Source organism: Desmodus rotundus, chromosome 8 (assembly GCF_022682495.2).
Source record: "Desmodus rotundus isolate HL8 chromosome 8, HLdesRot8A.1, whole genome shotgun sequence".
Taxonomy (NCBI): domain Eukaryota; kingdom Metazoa; phylum Chordata; class Mammalia; order Chiroptera; family Phyllostomidae; genus Desmodus; species Desmodus rotundus.
The window spans coordinates 97,896,351-97,912,653 of record NC_071394.1 but is presented as its reverse complement, the minus strand read 5'-3'; the positions used below and the strand labels follow the sequence as shown (position 1 = coordinate 97,912,653).

The following is a 16,303-nucleotide window of genomic DNA, read 5'->3' as shown; positions in this document are numbered from 1 at the left end:
GGTTTTGTGCATGTTCTAGGACCCTGTGGGTCTCTCCAACAAACTGTCCTGTGAAGCTAGGAGTTTCTCCTGCTGCCTCAACCCCCACAGGTTTTTTCAGTCAGAGGTTTTGAGGCTTTATTTCCCCACACTGGAACCCTGGGTTGTGCTGTCTGTCTCACTTCCCACTTGTTCCTTCTGGTTTATCCACATGCAGATGTGGGACTGCCTGGCTCCTCACCCAGTTCGCCAGCTGCCACCTTACCCGCCCTGCTCCTCTAGCCACCACCTTGCTGCATGTCCTCTCCACCCAGGCTGCCTGTCTCTGCCCCTCCTACCAGTCTGGATAAATGTTTCTTCTTTAACTCCTTGGTTATTGGACTTCCCTACAGTTTGATTTTCTGGCAGTTCTGGTTAGTTTTTGTTTTTAAATTTGTTGTTGTCCTCCTTTTGGTTGTGCACGGAGGCAAAGTATATCTACCTATGCCTACATTTTGGCCGGAAGTCCTGTCATTCTCTATTATTCTATTTTTGAATATCCAAGCTGATACTCAAATTTTATATAATTATAAATAAGAAAATACTATTTTTCCTGTACCCCTACCTATTTACTTTTCAGCCAGTAGGCTTTCAAAAAAATTATGTCTTAATGTATTTTGATTATTTTATTAAATAGACTTTATGATCCAAGAGTAAATACATTAAAATATTGGGCTTTTTCAGAACCACCATTCTCAAACATCCTAGATTAATAAGTCAGCTAAGTATCTGTTTTATAGGAGAATTCATATTCATAAAACTTACAGGAAGTAATTCTAGGCTAACTTTTATGGTATTGGCTGTAGTTCTTTCCTGCATCTTTTCTGCTGGACTGCTCAGTGTTGGAGTTCCTCAGGATTCCATTCTGGATCTACTTTTTTCTCTCTGTATTTTATCTAGCTGAGCCTATGGCTTTAAATATCGTTCATTCTATGCCAGTGACTCCCAAATGGGTATCTGTGGCCCAGACCTCTGTTATGATGAGCTCCATTGAGTTCAAAAAAATTTTTTTAAGATTGTATTTATTTTTAGATAGAGGGGAAGGCAGGGAAAAAGAGAGGGATGTGCAAGAGAAACACCAGTTGGTTGCCTCTTGAGCCCCCTCAGGTGGGGACCTGGCCCACAACCCAGGCATGTGTCCTGACCAGGAATCAAACTGGTGACCTTCCAGTTTTCAGGCCAGCACTCAAACCACTGAGCCACACTAGCCAGGGCTAGTTCAAAACATTTTAAATTTTTTCTTAAGACTTTTTCTTTGACCCATGTATTATTCAGAAGTGTGTTTAATTTCTAAGTATTTGGGGATTTTTCTAGCTATCATTTTTTTTAAGATTTTGTTTATATTTTAGAGAGGGGAAGGAAGAGAGAAAGATAGGGAGAGGAACATCAGCATGTGGTTGCCTCTCATGTACGCCCTCCCCCCATTGGGGGCCTGGCCTGCAACCCAGGCATGTGCCCTAGACTGGAAATCAAACCAGTGACCCTTTGCTTCGCAGGCAGGCACTCAACCACTGAGCCACACCAGCCAGGGGCTATTATTTTGTTTGTTTGTTTGTTTTTTAAACTGTATTTTATGGCCCTGAATATGATGTCTTAGTGAATGTTTCATGCAAGCTTGAGAAGAATGTGTATTCTGCTGTTGTTAGATGTATTTTATAAATGTCATTTATATCAAATTGATTGATAATGCTATTCAAGTCAACTAAATCCTCATTTTCTGTCGTCTTGATTTATTATTATGTTTTTTGGGGGGAATTGACCAATTTATCATTATGTAATGTCCCTCTTTATTCCTGATATTTTCCTTGTTCTAAAGTCTACTTTGTCTTTAAATTAATGTTGTTATTCCAGCTGTCTTTTGATTAATGTTAGCCTGGTATCTTTCTTCATCCTTTTACTTTTAACCTTTCTGTGTCTAGGGTTTCTTATTGACAATTTATAATTGTGTCTTCTTTTTTTATCCAAATGACAATCCCTTTCCTTTAATTGGTATATGTAGACCATTCACACTTAAAGTGACTTTGGATATACTTAAATTAGTATCAGTCATGTGTTAACTCTTTTCTATTTGTTGCCAGGGGCTACTTTTTCTGCATTGTCTGGTTTTGATTGAGCAATTTACTTGATCTCTTTTATTCCTTCTGTTAGTGTATCAAACACACTTAACAAATGTTTTTGTTGCCCTGGAGTTTACAATATACATTTTTAACTAATCTAAGTCTACCTTCAAATAACACTATTCTGTTTCACATATAATGCAGGTACCTTATACCAGGATTCCCAATTCCTTACTCCCTTCTGTTCTTTATGACATTGCTGTCATTCATTTCACTTACCCACTTGCTCTAATTATCTAGTACATTGGTACTATTATTAACTAAGAATAAGAAAAATAAAATTTTTATTTTACTTTCACTTAATTAAGGAAGAATGGAGACGAACTTTTTAAAAAGATTTTATTTATTTACTTTTAGAGAGAGGGGGAGGGAGGGAAGGAGAAAGAGGAAGAGAAACAGCAATGTGCTAGAGAAATACTGGTTGCCTCTTGCACACCACTAAGTGGAGACCTGGCCTGCAACTCAGGCAAGTGCTCTGACCAGGAACTGAACCAGTGACCAAATGGTTCACAGGCCAGCACTCAGTCCGCTCAGCCACACGAGCCGAGCTGGGACAAACTTCTTACATCTCTGTGACAGGAGGTAGTTTGCAAATGGGAGCAAGTGACCATCTGGTTAGGTTCTTTCCCACAGGACTGGGAGATAGGGAGTTACCTCTCTTGAAGTTTGCATTTTAAAAAGATGGCTTCCAAGTCCTTGAAAAACATCCTGAGTTGTAAGACTGACAAGAGGATAATCTAACCACTTTGAAGATTTACTTAAGTATGAAAAGGACTGAGCAAAAAGTTCTAAAAGGAAAGGGAGAGGGGAGGACAAGTCTCTTTCCGTATTTTCAACAGGGAAAATTAAGCCTCTTATCTTTAATTTGTATTTGGCCTTAGAAGCAGGATATGCCTAGATATAGTTTTTCAACATTTATTCTGCTCAATAGTGGAGCTTCATGGAACTGTGGTTTTGTGGTCTTGTCATTAATTTTGTAAAGTTGTCAGTCATTATTACTTCAAATATTTCTTTGTTCTCCCTCTGATATTCCAATTATGTATATCTTATATTATGACATTGTTCCACAGTTCGTGGATATTCTGTTCTGTTTTTTTCCTTTTGCTTTTTTAATTATTTTTTTCCTTTGCACTTCAGTTAGGGAAGTTTCTATTGACCTATCTTCAGGCTCACGGATCCTTTCCTTGGTTATGTCTAGTGTACTGGTGCGCCATCAAGGCATCCTTCATTTCTGTTACAGTGTTTTTGATTTCTAACACTTTCTACTTTCTGAGAATTCCCATTTCTGTTTACATTTCTCATCTATTCTTACATGTTGTTGACTTTTTTTCTTTAAAGACCTTGACATATTAATCATGGTCATTTTAAATTCCTTGTCTCATGATTCCAACATTTGTATTATATCTGAGTCTAGTTTTGATGCTTATTTTGTCTCTTCAGATTGTGGTTTTCTTGCCTTTTGGCAAGCCCTGTACATTTTTGCTGAAGGCCAGACAGTATCAGCTGTACTGGGTAACAGGAACTGAGGTAAAGCCTCTAGTGTGAGAATGTGTGTTAATCTGACTAGGGGTTGAGCTATGTTTAAATGTTTGCTGTAGCTACAGGTGCCATAGGCTTCAAATTCATCCAGTGTCTTTGTCTCCCCTGTTGACTTAGGGTTTCCTTAGGTAGTCCTCTGAGAGTCTGTGTCCTGAAGCTCTTCCAGCTGTAACCCTGTGTTATGCTGGGGGTTACAGTGGTGTAGTGGGGAAGGAGGCATTCTATAATCTTATTGTGAAATCTCAGTTTCTTAGTGGTCCTGCGTCCTTGGGCTGTGACCTTCTCAAGTGTTCCTTAACCCCTACCCTCCTCTCCCATGAGTCAGGAAGGCTAGAGGGGCCTAGAGTTTCCAGGTGGAATAAGACCGTGGCAGTCTTTTCCTTTGGAGAATAGGCCTTGGTTATGGAGAACGCTTCTAGTTTATTTTATAAAAATTACTCTTACCCTTCCCCTGCCAGAGCCACCAGGGGATCTTGCTCATCTCTTCACCATGAGAACCAAATGGGGTTCCTGGAGCTAAGGCTGTGACCTCCAGGAGTTTCTCATTCTCATGTTAGTCCATGCTAAGTCTCCAGCAATTCATCATAGTTACATTTGAGTGTCCTTCCAGCTTGGCTTCTGCTCCAGGTAAGTAGATCTCAGACTTTGTGTCACCCCTCTCCAGATTTCAGGATGGAGTTTGCTTTGCACGTTCAACTCTCTAATGAGCCCTAGGAAAGTCATTGATTTTAAACTCATCTGGCCCTTTTATGTTATAAGGCTGAAACAATGACTCCTCAGCTATTCACATGTTGAAGTTGAAACCAGAAGTTTACTTTGATCTCCAACCTCATCTATCTGGTAGTTTACCTCATATATCTACTTGGACATCTCATACTTCGCAAGCTAAAACCAGACTTCTGAATTCCTGCCAACCCTTGCTTCTCCACCACTCCAAGTTCAGGCTAGAAACCTGAGAGTCATTCCTGACTCTTCATTCTCCAGTCCTGACTTTTTCACCCGCCTGCACATGCTGTTGCTTTTCCCTTAAGCATGTATCTCGGAGTGGTCCTCTTCTCCCTAGACACAGTCAAAACCTTTAGCTCTCACTCCGGTGGCATCCCAACAGTTCTTCAGCTTCTACTTGTTTGTTTTGTTCTTCTTTTCATCCAACATCCAGGAAGATCTGTTTAAAATGTAAAGCATTTCCCAGTATTTACTTACTTAAAACCCTGAATGTTTTTAGAAAATACTCTTTCATGTTATTCAGGGAAGAAAGGTGTGTCAAATTATTTATCCACCTAAACTTTGTAAGGATTGAGTTAGTGGGGCTAAATGGAGAAGTTACTTGTCTGATTATTGCCTACGAGCAACACTAACAATTCATGAGTTTAAAGATCAAGAATATCTTTGAACAGATTTCTTTTACTTTTTATTTTTAGTTTAATTATCTTTGCTATTGTCCTTTGTTATACTCTAATATACCCTGACCTATAATGATCTCACAAATTTTATATATATTTACATATGTTTGTTAACACATGTATGTATGTGGGGGGGGTGTAAATTTTGTAAGATAGATATAAAATAGTATAAGAAACTTGAAGACCTGGTTTTAGGAGGGAAAATCCCCTCGAGTAGCTCTCATAATACTTTTTTTTTTTAACTTACTGATTTTAGAGAGAGACACACATCAATTTGTTGTTCCACTTATTTATGTATTCATTAGTTGATTCTTGGATGTGCCCTGATCGTGGATCAAACCCAAACCTTGGTGTATTGGGACAACACTCTAACCAACTGAGCTACCCAGCCAGGGCACTCTCATTGTACTTTAAATGAAATCCAAATTCCCAGCAGGGTCAGCCCATATTCCTCTTAAGGCTCCTTGCTTGGGTCATTCTTCATGTCCATGGGCCTAAGATCAGTTCTAAGAGTTCCTTCCTCATAGGGCTTTCTGTATGCCAGAACATTTCCTGTTACTTGGAACAGTTTTCCCTAAACCTTTATCTGGCTCCCTTCTGCTTAACATTGAGTCTTGTTTTAAATGCCACTTCCTCACAGAGGCCTTCTTTGACCTTTCTGTCTAAAGTTGTCAATGTTATTCTCTCTTACCTCAACCTGATCATTTCCCTCATAATATGTATCATGAACTGAAGTTGTTAACTTAGTTGGTCTGTTTACTTTTTTTTTTTTTTTTTGGCAAATCTTTTCCACTAAACTAAAAGCTTCATGAGAGCAGGAGCCATTTCCACAATGTTGTAATCTAGCAAAGCACCTGACACAGAGTAGACCCCTGGAAGTATTTGAGGAGTAAAGGAAAGCATGAGTGAGCTGCGGTAGAAAGTCTTGATCTTCCCACTGGGGGAGGGAGACTTGATGAGCTGGAACAACTAAGACAAGACTTCGCAAGTGAGGAGAGAAGTATGTGAGAGCTTAGAGGGAGGAAACGCTTTTATCAAGGTCCTTTTATATTCTGGGCTATGTACCAAGTACTTTCATGCATATCACGTCATTTCACTTTCCTAGTAATCCTTTTTTATAGATATGCAAACAGAGGCTCAGAAGACTCATATAACTGTCCCAGGCTGACACAACTGGGAAGCAGTAGAGCAAGCATCTTATCTGTGGCTCTAGTTGCAGAGCCCTGTCTCAGAATGACAAACTCAAGTGTTTACAGGACCAGGTGGCCAAGGTAGGGATTGGGACAAACCAGAGATCCTCTGATGTAAAGAGGCGGCTACACCCAGCCAGCCAGTGCCATGAGGCAACTTGGGCCTGTGATGGGCCCAAGAACTTCCAGTTTGTCAAGTAAATTGTAGATTTGATTTTAATAATCTAAAAATACTCTATTTTTAGATGTTGGCAACCAGTTTTTTTTAACATTTTAAACTTTAGGAAGTCAAACAAAAATTATTCAGTGGCTGGTTTTTGCCTTCAGGCAGTCCATTTGCAGGCTCTTCTCTACAACAGAAATGGTGAGCCCACCCTAGCTGGAACAGAGTGTGGAGGAGAATCACAGTGTGTCAGGTTAAATTGTGTCCCTTGAGAGCACAATTAGAGAGGTCCTTGGGCTAGCAGATAGTCAGCTCTGCTACAGTGTGACATAGGCATTTCTAAAATTTTCCACATTATTCAGAATTGTGCAATGGAAACCACAGGGCTTATGGGAATCTCTGCCTCTGTCATAACATGGCCTTCTTATAAGGACACCAATCATTAGATTTAGGACCCACCGTAATAACATGTCTGGATACATCCTCTTAATTTGATAATATCTTGGTCCTATTAATCAGGAGTCTACCTGCTCGTGTTTGTTAACAGCATTTTGTTTTGCCTCATGGTTACCGTGGGGTTTCCATGAGGGTATTTGGGGAATTTTTTTCTGCTTACATTTTTAGTTTTTTCATAGAGGTGATTTCTCTGAATGGAAAATGGAAATGTCTTGTGAGGGAAGAATAAACAAAAAGATTTTTAAATGTTTGTAAATAATTCATTGAACTCATGTGAGCCTGAATCTTTGAAGAAAAAAAGAAAATAATCTGGGCTTTGGGGTATGTTACATGTATAGTCACCAAGAGCAACTGTCCCTGTCTGGACCCAATCAGTCCCCTCCCACCTCCTGCCCAGCCCTGTGCCTTCCTTGCCTCCACCAAGAGGACTAGGGATAGCATAAAAGGAAGAGACGTGCCAGTTACCATGGGTGCTCAGGCACAGTGTGCGTTATCTCTGAACACTCCAAGGGCGAAGGACTTACTGTACTGTCCTTCCCTTGGTCGTAGTTGGTAATTGTAAGACCCCTCTGAATCACATGACTGTTTCATTTTTCAACAGGGAAACCAGGAAGGAAATAAGAACTGAAAAGAAAGTCAGACATTTGACTCAGATCTCAGTGTGATGAGGACCTTTCAAAGGCCATTGCACTTACCTCTTAATTAAGGCAGGAGTCCCTTCTGTGGCATCTGAGAAAAGCCAACCAGTCTGTCTTCAGCCGTTCAGTTGAACAGTGGGTAGGAAAGTTTTTTAAAAGATTTTTCTCTCATGTTTTACTGTTCCAGGGGACTCTGGGTATGCCACAGATTTTAACAATGAAAGGTACTTCCTTTGCTTCTATCTAAATCTGTTCTTCTTCAGCCTTAAAAATTTTTTGACCTTTCAGTTGGAAATGATGATTTATTGGGATTCATGCCCAGCCATCAGCTAAGATTTGTTTTTGTGTCTTCTGTCCCCAGTCTGCTGTTCTTTCTGGTCTTGCATTTGATGTGCCCTCAGCCTGTAACAGACTTGGCCACATCTTTGCACGGCTTCTCTCTTGCTTCATTCAGGTCTTTGCTCAGCATCACTCCTTCGGAGAGGTCTTTCTTTCTAAAATTGCTCCCTTGGCTGCTTCCTTATGTCATGCTCTGTTCACTTACCCTGCTTTTTAGTTTTCTCCATGGCACTTACCACTGACTGACATGAGTGTTCACGGTCTGTTTTCCCTGCTAGCAGGTTAACTTCACAAGGTAGGGCTTTAGTGGCATTCATGTCCCTATCCCTAGTACTGAGAACGGTGCTTGACACATACCAGGTGCTCAATTAAACATGTTTCAAGTGATTGCATCTTTCCTGCCTATGTCGTTTTCTTTTGAACCAGCCAGCATTGTCTGCTTTCCTATATTGAACAGTTGGCAAAGCTCTTGTGTTAAACTGCGCATTTCCTGTTCAACCATGGAATTCCCAATCATAAATCAACATCTGTTAAGAAGTGATGCAGATTCCAGACCTGCCCATAAATATGCTATGAGGAACTGAGTTCCAGCCAAAGATGCAACACATTGCCCCTTGCCCAAGGCCCTGCCACAGCAATCCCAAAACTCCTGTTTGAAGTGAGGACCTGTGGGTGTTCTCAGGGAGAAGGTAGGCAGTGCCCTAAGCTGGGCACTTAGCCTGGGAGATAGCAGGTTCTTAGCCTGGCCTAGAATAGCTTCAAAGAACTTTATGAGTGGGAATAAGAGAAGTCAGTCTTGCCATAGCAACTACTTTAATCATGATTGATGCACTCAGTAGAGACTCTTGGAAGAGGCAGTCCCTGACAGCTGGGTTCCTGAATGGTAGGAGTCCTCAGCAGAGTCAGGGGCAGAATTTCCACAGAGTTAACGCCTTCAGTACTTTTACAATCTGTTATTAAAGTCTTCTCTCCATGTGCCAGGCCCTGTGCTGGCCCTGGGGATACAGCCCTGAATCATGTGTCATCCCTATCCTTAAAGACCTCTGAGCCAGGAAGTGGGAGACGTTGGGTGCATGACAGCAAGGGACTCCCTGTACTCTGTCACCACAAGGCAAGACTATTTACAGGATCTTCCATTCAGAAACAACCCTTCTGTAAAGTAGTCATTTCCAGTTTTTGCATTTTGTTGGTCAGCAGCATATCAGAAAAGGTGTTCACACTTTTTATTATGCCCAGAACAAGGATGTTATTTTTTAAGTTAAACCTATCATCTACTATTTATTGCTGCCTTCATTTTATAAAGGAAAGGGCTTTTCTTTTTCCAGTTTTACTGAGATATAATTGACATGCAGCACTGTAGAAGTTGAAGGTGTAGAGCCTAATGATTTGACTTACATATATTGTGAAATGATTACCACAGTAAGTTTAGTTCACATCCACAGGAAAAGGAAAAAATATATTTTATCCTTGCAATGAGATCTTTTAGGATCTACTCTCTTCATAACTTTCAAGTGCACTGTACAGCAGAGCTCGCCGTGGTTGCCCTGTTGTGTGCACTGCATTCCCAGGACTGACTTTTCTTGTAACGAGAAGTTTATAACTTTTAACCACCTTCACCCAGTTCCCCTTCTCCTCACCCCTAAAGGCGTTTTAATTCTAAAAAGAGTGGGAATGGTACCATCCTAAAATAAAGTTAGCTTTGTAAAATTTGTATTCTGAGAAGTTCACTGTTTTGTTTTATTTTTCTCATTTCACCATGCACTGGTGAAATTGCATCTTGGACCAGCACTGACTCCAGGACAGCGTTGGGCAGACACCGCTTTGAGCACCATCTGCAAGTGCACGCGTCCCACAATGCCCCGTGAGAGCAGCCTCCATGTTGTGTCTTGTAGATTGTGACAGACCAGCAGACAGGACAGAAGATCCAGATAGTCACCGCAGTGGACGCCTCCGGATCCCCCAAGCAGCAGTTCATCTTGACCAGCCCAGATGGAGCTGGAACTGGGAAGGTGATCCTGGCTTCCCCGGAGACATCCAGTGCCAAGCAGCTCATATTCACCACCTCGGACAACCTCGTTCCTGGCAGGATCCAGGTTAGGCCTGTTGACAGGCATTTGTTTTCGCTACTGCTACTGAACTTGTTCCTGACTGTAACATCTGCCGTGGAGGCCAAATTAATCAATCTCTAGAAGGTTCTTTGGGGGCTGGCAAACATGGCAGGTTGCTGCTTTGCCTAAAGTAAAAGTCAGCAAATGAATGGCAAGACTTAGAAGGCAGCCAGCTACAGTGTTCAGACGGAAAGTTGAGCTGGGAAAAATCAGTGGCGCACAGGAGACTATCATGAGCAAGCTGGCACTGAGGCCACTTAGTTCTTAACTAAGGCCATGCTGTGGCAGCCCTTGGCCCAGGGTATTTTAGTGATAACACTCAGGGCTGACCTCAGTCAGGTAAGGACCAGCTTAACTTATCCTTGTCCAGATGGTCAGGCCTCATCCAGCTGTTCATTGCATCCTCATTTGCTCCTGTGAACCACTGCCTCTGGGACCCTCAGTTCTCATCTCCATTTCTGCCCTGCTTGTCCCTGCTCTGGCAGGGTGAGATGGGGTCAGGGACAAGCATAGGATGGAGAAGAGCAAGGGCTTAAAGGAAAGCAGGGCTTTGGAGACACACTGAATTTCCAACCTCAACACTTAAAAGAACAGACACTCAGGGCAGTGTCCCACAGGGGCCAGGCGTGGAGCATGTTTAGTCAGGGTCAGGCTGGAATTCATGTTTTTGTTTGCTTTTAATTTTTTTAAAGTTTGTGGTAAAATGCAACAAAATTTACCATCTTAATCATTTTCAAATGTGCAGTTCGGTAGTAGCATTGAGTACATTCACATTGTTGTGCAACTGCTTCCGCCCACCTGTGTGTGAAGGTCCACCCACAGAACCTTCTCATCTTCTCAAAGTGAAACTCTGTGCCCATTAAACAGTAATTTCCCAACCCATCCTCCCACCTCCAGCCCCCGGGAACCACCATTCTACTCTCTGTCTCTATTAATTTGACTACTTTAGGGACCTCATATTAATGGAGTCCTACAATAGTTGCCTTTTTGTGAATGACTTATTTTACCTAGCATAATGTTTTCAAAATTCTTCCATGTCATAGCAGGTGTCAGAATTTCTTTCCATTTTAAGGCTGAGTACGCAATATTCTCTGTATGTATACCACACTTTGTTTATCCATCCATCTGTTAGTAGACACTTGGGTTACTTTTACCTTTGGTTACTGCTAAAAATCTATGTGTTTCGGGGCCGACTTTTTACTATGGAGAAAATAAAGGCAGGCAAGGATTTTTTTTTTTTTTCTTCTGGTAGAGCTGGGTTTTGAACACCAATGTGTTCAACTTTCAGAATTGTACTTTGAGACACCTCATAGTGCATTTAGTAAATGCTGCCTTATCTTTCCTTTCCCACAGTACATTCTGATCATCTGAAATCTGAATTCCTCACTGCTTATTTAAACTACTGCTTGTTTATGAAAGGAGACTATTGATTTTGCTGCATGTTTTACAAGAGGTCATTCTACAGAATGATTTCTGTATATATTCCCACCATACATACATCATTTTAAGGCTTATATTTGGTACATTATTTAATAACAGCTATTTTTCACTTTTTCATATGGGTGTCAGTTACAGTATTCTTCTAGATGAGTAGCACTATTTGGCACCTAGAAAGTCACCTACAAATGATGGAGAAATAGAATAACTATTCCTGTTATTCCACTCTAAGCTACCTCAGTGAGAGACCTACTTAATTAATAAAGCTTGATTATTGCTCTGCCAAATATACCTCTCTGCATGCTTTCAAGCTGTTGTGTGGGAATAGAGAGGCAGCCGTAAAGACCTTCAGTATCATGTTGAGGCTTCTGTGTGTGATTCCCTACAAGGCCCCCAATCCTGGGTAGTTGTGGGGAACCACCCACACAGGAGAACAGGTCAGTGAAAACCACTGCTTGACCCTGGACCCACACCCGCCCACCCCTGATGAAGAGGTGCAGTCCAGATGGGCAGAAGGGCCATTCTGGGTTTTAAGTTGTCAGGTGTAATTTTCCCAGTTCTGCCCAGATCATGTCACCTGCTTGGAAACCCAAGATTAGGAATTTACAGTGAAACATTACTTTGCTTAGCAATCTAGCTTTTAATCCATACTGTGCTTGTTTTCTGATTCTTCTTAGATTGTCACGGACTCTGCTTCTGTGGAGCGTTTGCTGGGGAAGGCCGATGTCCAGCGGCCCCAGGTGGTAGAATACTGTGTGGTCTGTGGCGATAAAGCCTCTGGTAAGTAACACTAGGTCATGCTAGGTATGCGTCATGGACCAATTGGGCTGTAGGTTTCAAAATGCGGACTCCACTTTTTGTACCAGGGTAATGATATATATAAACAAACCAGTTTGTCAGATTATTAGAATCTAAAAGAAAAATGAGGGAACTATTTCCGTGGTTTGTAAATCATAATTGAGTATTGAATATGTATGTGTTACTAAGAAAGTAATCATTTCTTTAATCTAGTCAGTATTTGCACAGTGCTTTGCTATTTCACAAGCTGTGTTATTCCCCTTTCATCCTGTAAACTGTGTCATCCCCTCACTGTAACCCAGCGGGACAAAATGCTGAAGTGGAGGAGGGAACATGTGATTCTGGCTGGTGTCCCAGGGTCAGGAAAGGCCCCCAGAGGCAGTCAGGCACCTGTGAGCCTAGGAGGTTGAGTGTGCCCATGTCAGGTAAAGTAGAAGGGCATTCCAGCTGATAGAGCCAGGGCTCAGTTTGATGTCCCCACCCACAGTGCCTTTGGGGAAGAGCTCCTGGGCATATCGGTACAAGGAGAGTAGAGAAGGTGTCTGGCCCAAACATTCAGATTTGGGCCTGCTAACACTGAAGACTGTGGAAGCTAAGTGAGGCACACAGGGAGGAATGGAGAAATATTTAATAAAGGTCCAGTTTCAGTGGTGCTAGAGATACAGGCCTGAGTTTTGGTGGCTGCTTGGTTTTACTTTATTCTGTTTCACAAAATTCAGAGGACCTTGGGACACTTTGTGGTCCTGTTTTGTTTTATTTTTAAAGGAGTTTGGAACAAGTCTGTTAGAAAGACTGCTCCAGGCAAGCATTTATAGAAGCTCCAGTCTCCCTCCCAGCTTGTGATACCATTTGCCCTATGAGGGATATCTCGCCTCTGCTCCCACCCCTTATCCTGATAAGCCCAGCCCATTCCACCCCTTTGGAACCCTCACCTGTGTCATCTCTGTCTTCATCCTCCTTTTATACAGACCTCACTGAGCATTTGTTGCACTGTCTTATAATTGGTTCTTGCAGGCCTGTCTTCCCCACCAGAATGTGCTCTTTTTTGTTAGAGCAAGAACCACGTCTGACCCCTCCATCTCTGTATCCCTACCTTCTTGCTCAGCAAAAAGAGACACTCTGCAAACTTTTGAACAAATGAATGAAGTATGAACATAAGGAAAAGGGCACAGAATCTTCTTGCCTTCCCCATTTGTCAGTCCCTTTTTTGGCGTAAAGGAACAGCCTAGTCACAGGCTCACAGTGCCATTGTTTCCAGATACCAGAGGTCACCCTCAGGGCTAGAAAGCCCAAGGAAATACCCTGCAAAGAAGGAAAAATGATGGCCTCCATCTTAGGTAATTTTAGCACAACTGTTCTGAAAGGCACAAACTTGAGACCCTCCAAGTATACCCTTGGGGAATGGCTCTGAGTGCTAGAGCTTAGGACAACAGGATGCTCTTTAGCTGCTGTAAATGATGGTCCTGTGGAAAGTGTCCTCCCAGCAATAGCGACGACATTGGGTTACATAAGACCGAACCTATGGGATGATGGAAGGAGACCTGACTTTGGGTGGTGAACACACAATACAGTATACAGATGATGTATTATCGAATTGTACACCTGAAACTTAATGTAATTTTATTAAGCAATAAATTCAGTTTTTTTTTAAAGTGACTAAAGTATTGTCAGTCCCAGCTGGGAACAAATGAGGTATAATGTCTGTGGAAGCATTTTGTGAACTAAGAAGGGTAAACTAAGGTAGGGGGCTCTTTTTAACATCATTGGTAATTAGGGTTTAGAGACATCAAAGTAACCAAGATTGGGGGTGGGGGGAAAGAACTGTGTTTTAATGAGTGTATTTCTAGGACTGTGTTTCTTAAAGGTTCTGACTAGCTAACCCAAATGAGCCACATGGCAACCTTCCTTCACCTTGGATCTGCCCTGTCACTGTCACCGTGCTGATTCTACTCTCATCATTCCACTTCCCTCAGCGGAGGTCTAGGACCCAGGACATGGCTCACACAGGGGGAGTAAATGCAGGAGTGAAATAGTACATGCATGTGTTTGCTACCTGCCCTCTTGGATAGCAGAGCTGTGTAGCTTCACAAGCCTAGGTCTTCAAAGCCAAAATCAGGTGCATGCAGTGGACAGTACAGTGTGGCCATCCCCTGTGAGCTCCTGCTATATGGTAGGTCCTTCATGTACTAAGAGCATTAAGGTCATGCCATTTACCAGCTGTCATATCACCTATCTGAGCTTAAGTTTTTCCATCATGACCTCATAGGGCTGCTATAAAAATTGTAGAGAAATTCTTTGAAGGACTGGGGTACCGTGTTTAATGCCCAAGCCTGTGGTTGTCCACATGGCACCGGCATCTGACAGGCATACCAGTCAGTCACTTTGATAGGCTTGCCTTAAAAACAGGGCCTGTGACAGGTCACCTCTTCTTGGTGAACCACTTCATGCATTCTCTATCCTTTTAGGCCGTCACTATGGGGCTGTCAGTTGTGAAGGTTGCAAAGGTTTCTTCAAAAGGAGCGTAAGGAAAAATTTGACCTACAGCTGCCGGAGCAACCAGGACTGCATCATCAATAAGCACCACCGGAACCGCTGTCAGTTTTGCCGGCTGAAAAAATGTTTAGAGATGGGCATGAAAATGGAATGTGAGTGACAGTATTAAAAAAAACCACATGAGTTACAAGGAGAGAAAGTGAGCAAGAGTCTGTTAAATAAGGTTTCTGTACCTGGCTTTAAAAATGAAGAAAAAATACCCACTCAGCCTTCTTTTTGGTTTATCTTCTTGGATCAGTTAGGTGCTTCAGTGCTGACACTGCTGGGGTTGGTCTGTTCCCGTGGTGTATGTGGAAACCTACTCCTGGTAAATGGGGAGGCAGCAGTGTGGAGTGGGGTGAACACGGGCTTTGGAGTAAAGCTGATACCAGATCAAACTCCAGATCTGCCACTTAGGAACTGTTAGGCTTGGGGAAGTCATGTAGCTTCTCTAAGCCACAGGGGCCTCCTCTGTGAAATAGAACCCCTCGCCTTACTTACATATTGGATCTGGGGTTCAGTCTTTCTTCTGAAAAGGTCTTTAGCCCTGACCAGTGTGACTCAGTTGGTTGGACATTGTCCTGCGAAGCAAAAGGTTGCCAATTTGATTCCCAGTCAGGGCACATGCCTGGGTTACAGGTGCGTACAACAGGCAACCAATCAGTGTTTCTCTCCCTTTCTTTCTCCATCCCTTCGCCTCTCCCTGAAAATAAATAAATAAAATGTTTTTTTTTTAATACTATATAAAAAGGTCTATTTTCTTCAGTTGTTTCTGGCATATATACCTGTCCTTAGACCAGATTGCTGAAGGGAGAAGTTGCTAGGGTGATAGGAAATTGACACCATCAAACAGTTTGCAGAGGTCGTGCACGCTTGAGGTGGACATTAGAATTGTTTCTCTACAATGTGAGCCATTGGACAAGTTCTCTATGAGAGACTCACTTGAAGACGGATGTTTCTCATCCTGGAGAGTCCATTTTGTTGGCAAGTAAAGAAACAAAAACCCAAAGGACTCAGGGTGGGCCCAAGGCCATGCAGATGCTGTGCTGCAGTTCTTTGTAGGGCATGCCCACCATCTTGAGCTCTTTTTCCTGCCTGTAGATTTGGCATGGCATTGTTTGCCTTTGAACCCTTCTCTCCTTTGGCTAAAATGTCCACTGTGAAAATTGAGCTAGACTTTCTATGTAAGACCCCTTACTTCATCATGAAGGATATGATCTTTATTGATATAAATTTTTCCTCTAAACATGAGTATTTATGTTGTGATTTAAGCTGTACAGAGTGAACGGAAGCCCTTTGATGTGCAACGGGAGAAACCAAGCAATTGTGCTGCTTCAACTGAGAAAATCTATATCCGGAAGGACCTGAGAAGTCCTCTGATTGCCACTCCCACATTTGTGGCAGATAAAGATGGAGCAAGGTCAGTCCCTGTTTTGACAGAGGGTAACACTACCATCAGCTTTTGTTGCTGATCAGAGGAGGCACCAGTGTGTCTTGGGAAGGGGGCTTTTGCGCCCCCCCGCCAGCCCACCACAGCCATCGGACTTGTCTTGCCTCATCCCACT

The 16,303-nt window shown here is 42.3% G+C and overlaps 1 protein-coding gene across 5 annotated transcripts in view; it reads left to right on the top strand.

Annotated features, from left to right (window-relative positions):
* Window positions 1-16,303, top strand: part of NR2C2 (nuclear receptor subfamily 2 group C member 2) — a 91,838-nt gene that overhangs the window by 59,396 nt on the left and 16,139 nt on the right. For all 5 annotated transcript variants that reach the window (XM_053929910.2, XM_053929908.2, XM_053929911.2 and 2 more), the window contains 4 exons: window positions 9,756-9,956; window positions 12,086-12,188; window positions 14,672-14,851; window positions 16,011-16,158. In XM_053929910.2, coding sequence (XP_053785885.1) covers window positions 9,756-9,956; window positions 12,086-12,188; window positions 14,672-14,851; window positions 16,011-16,158 — 632 coding nt within the window. The remainder of the gene's footprint in view (window positions 1-9,755; window positions 9,957-12,085; window positions 12,189-14,671; window positions 14,852-16,010; window positions 16,159-16,303) is intronic.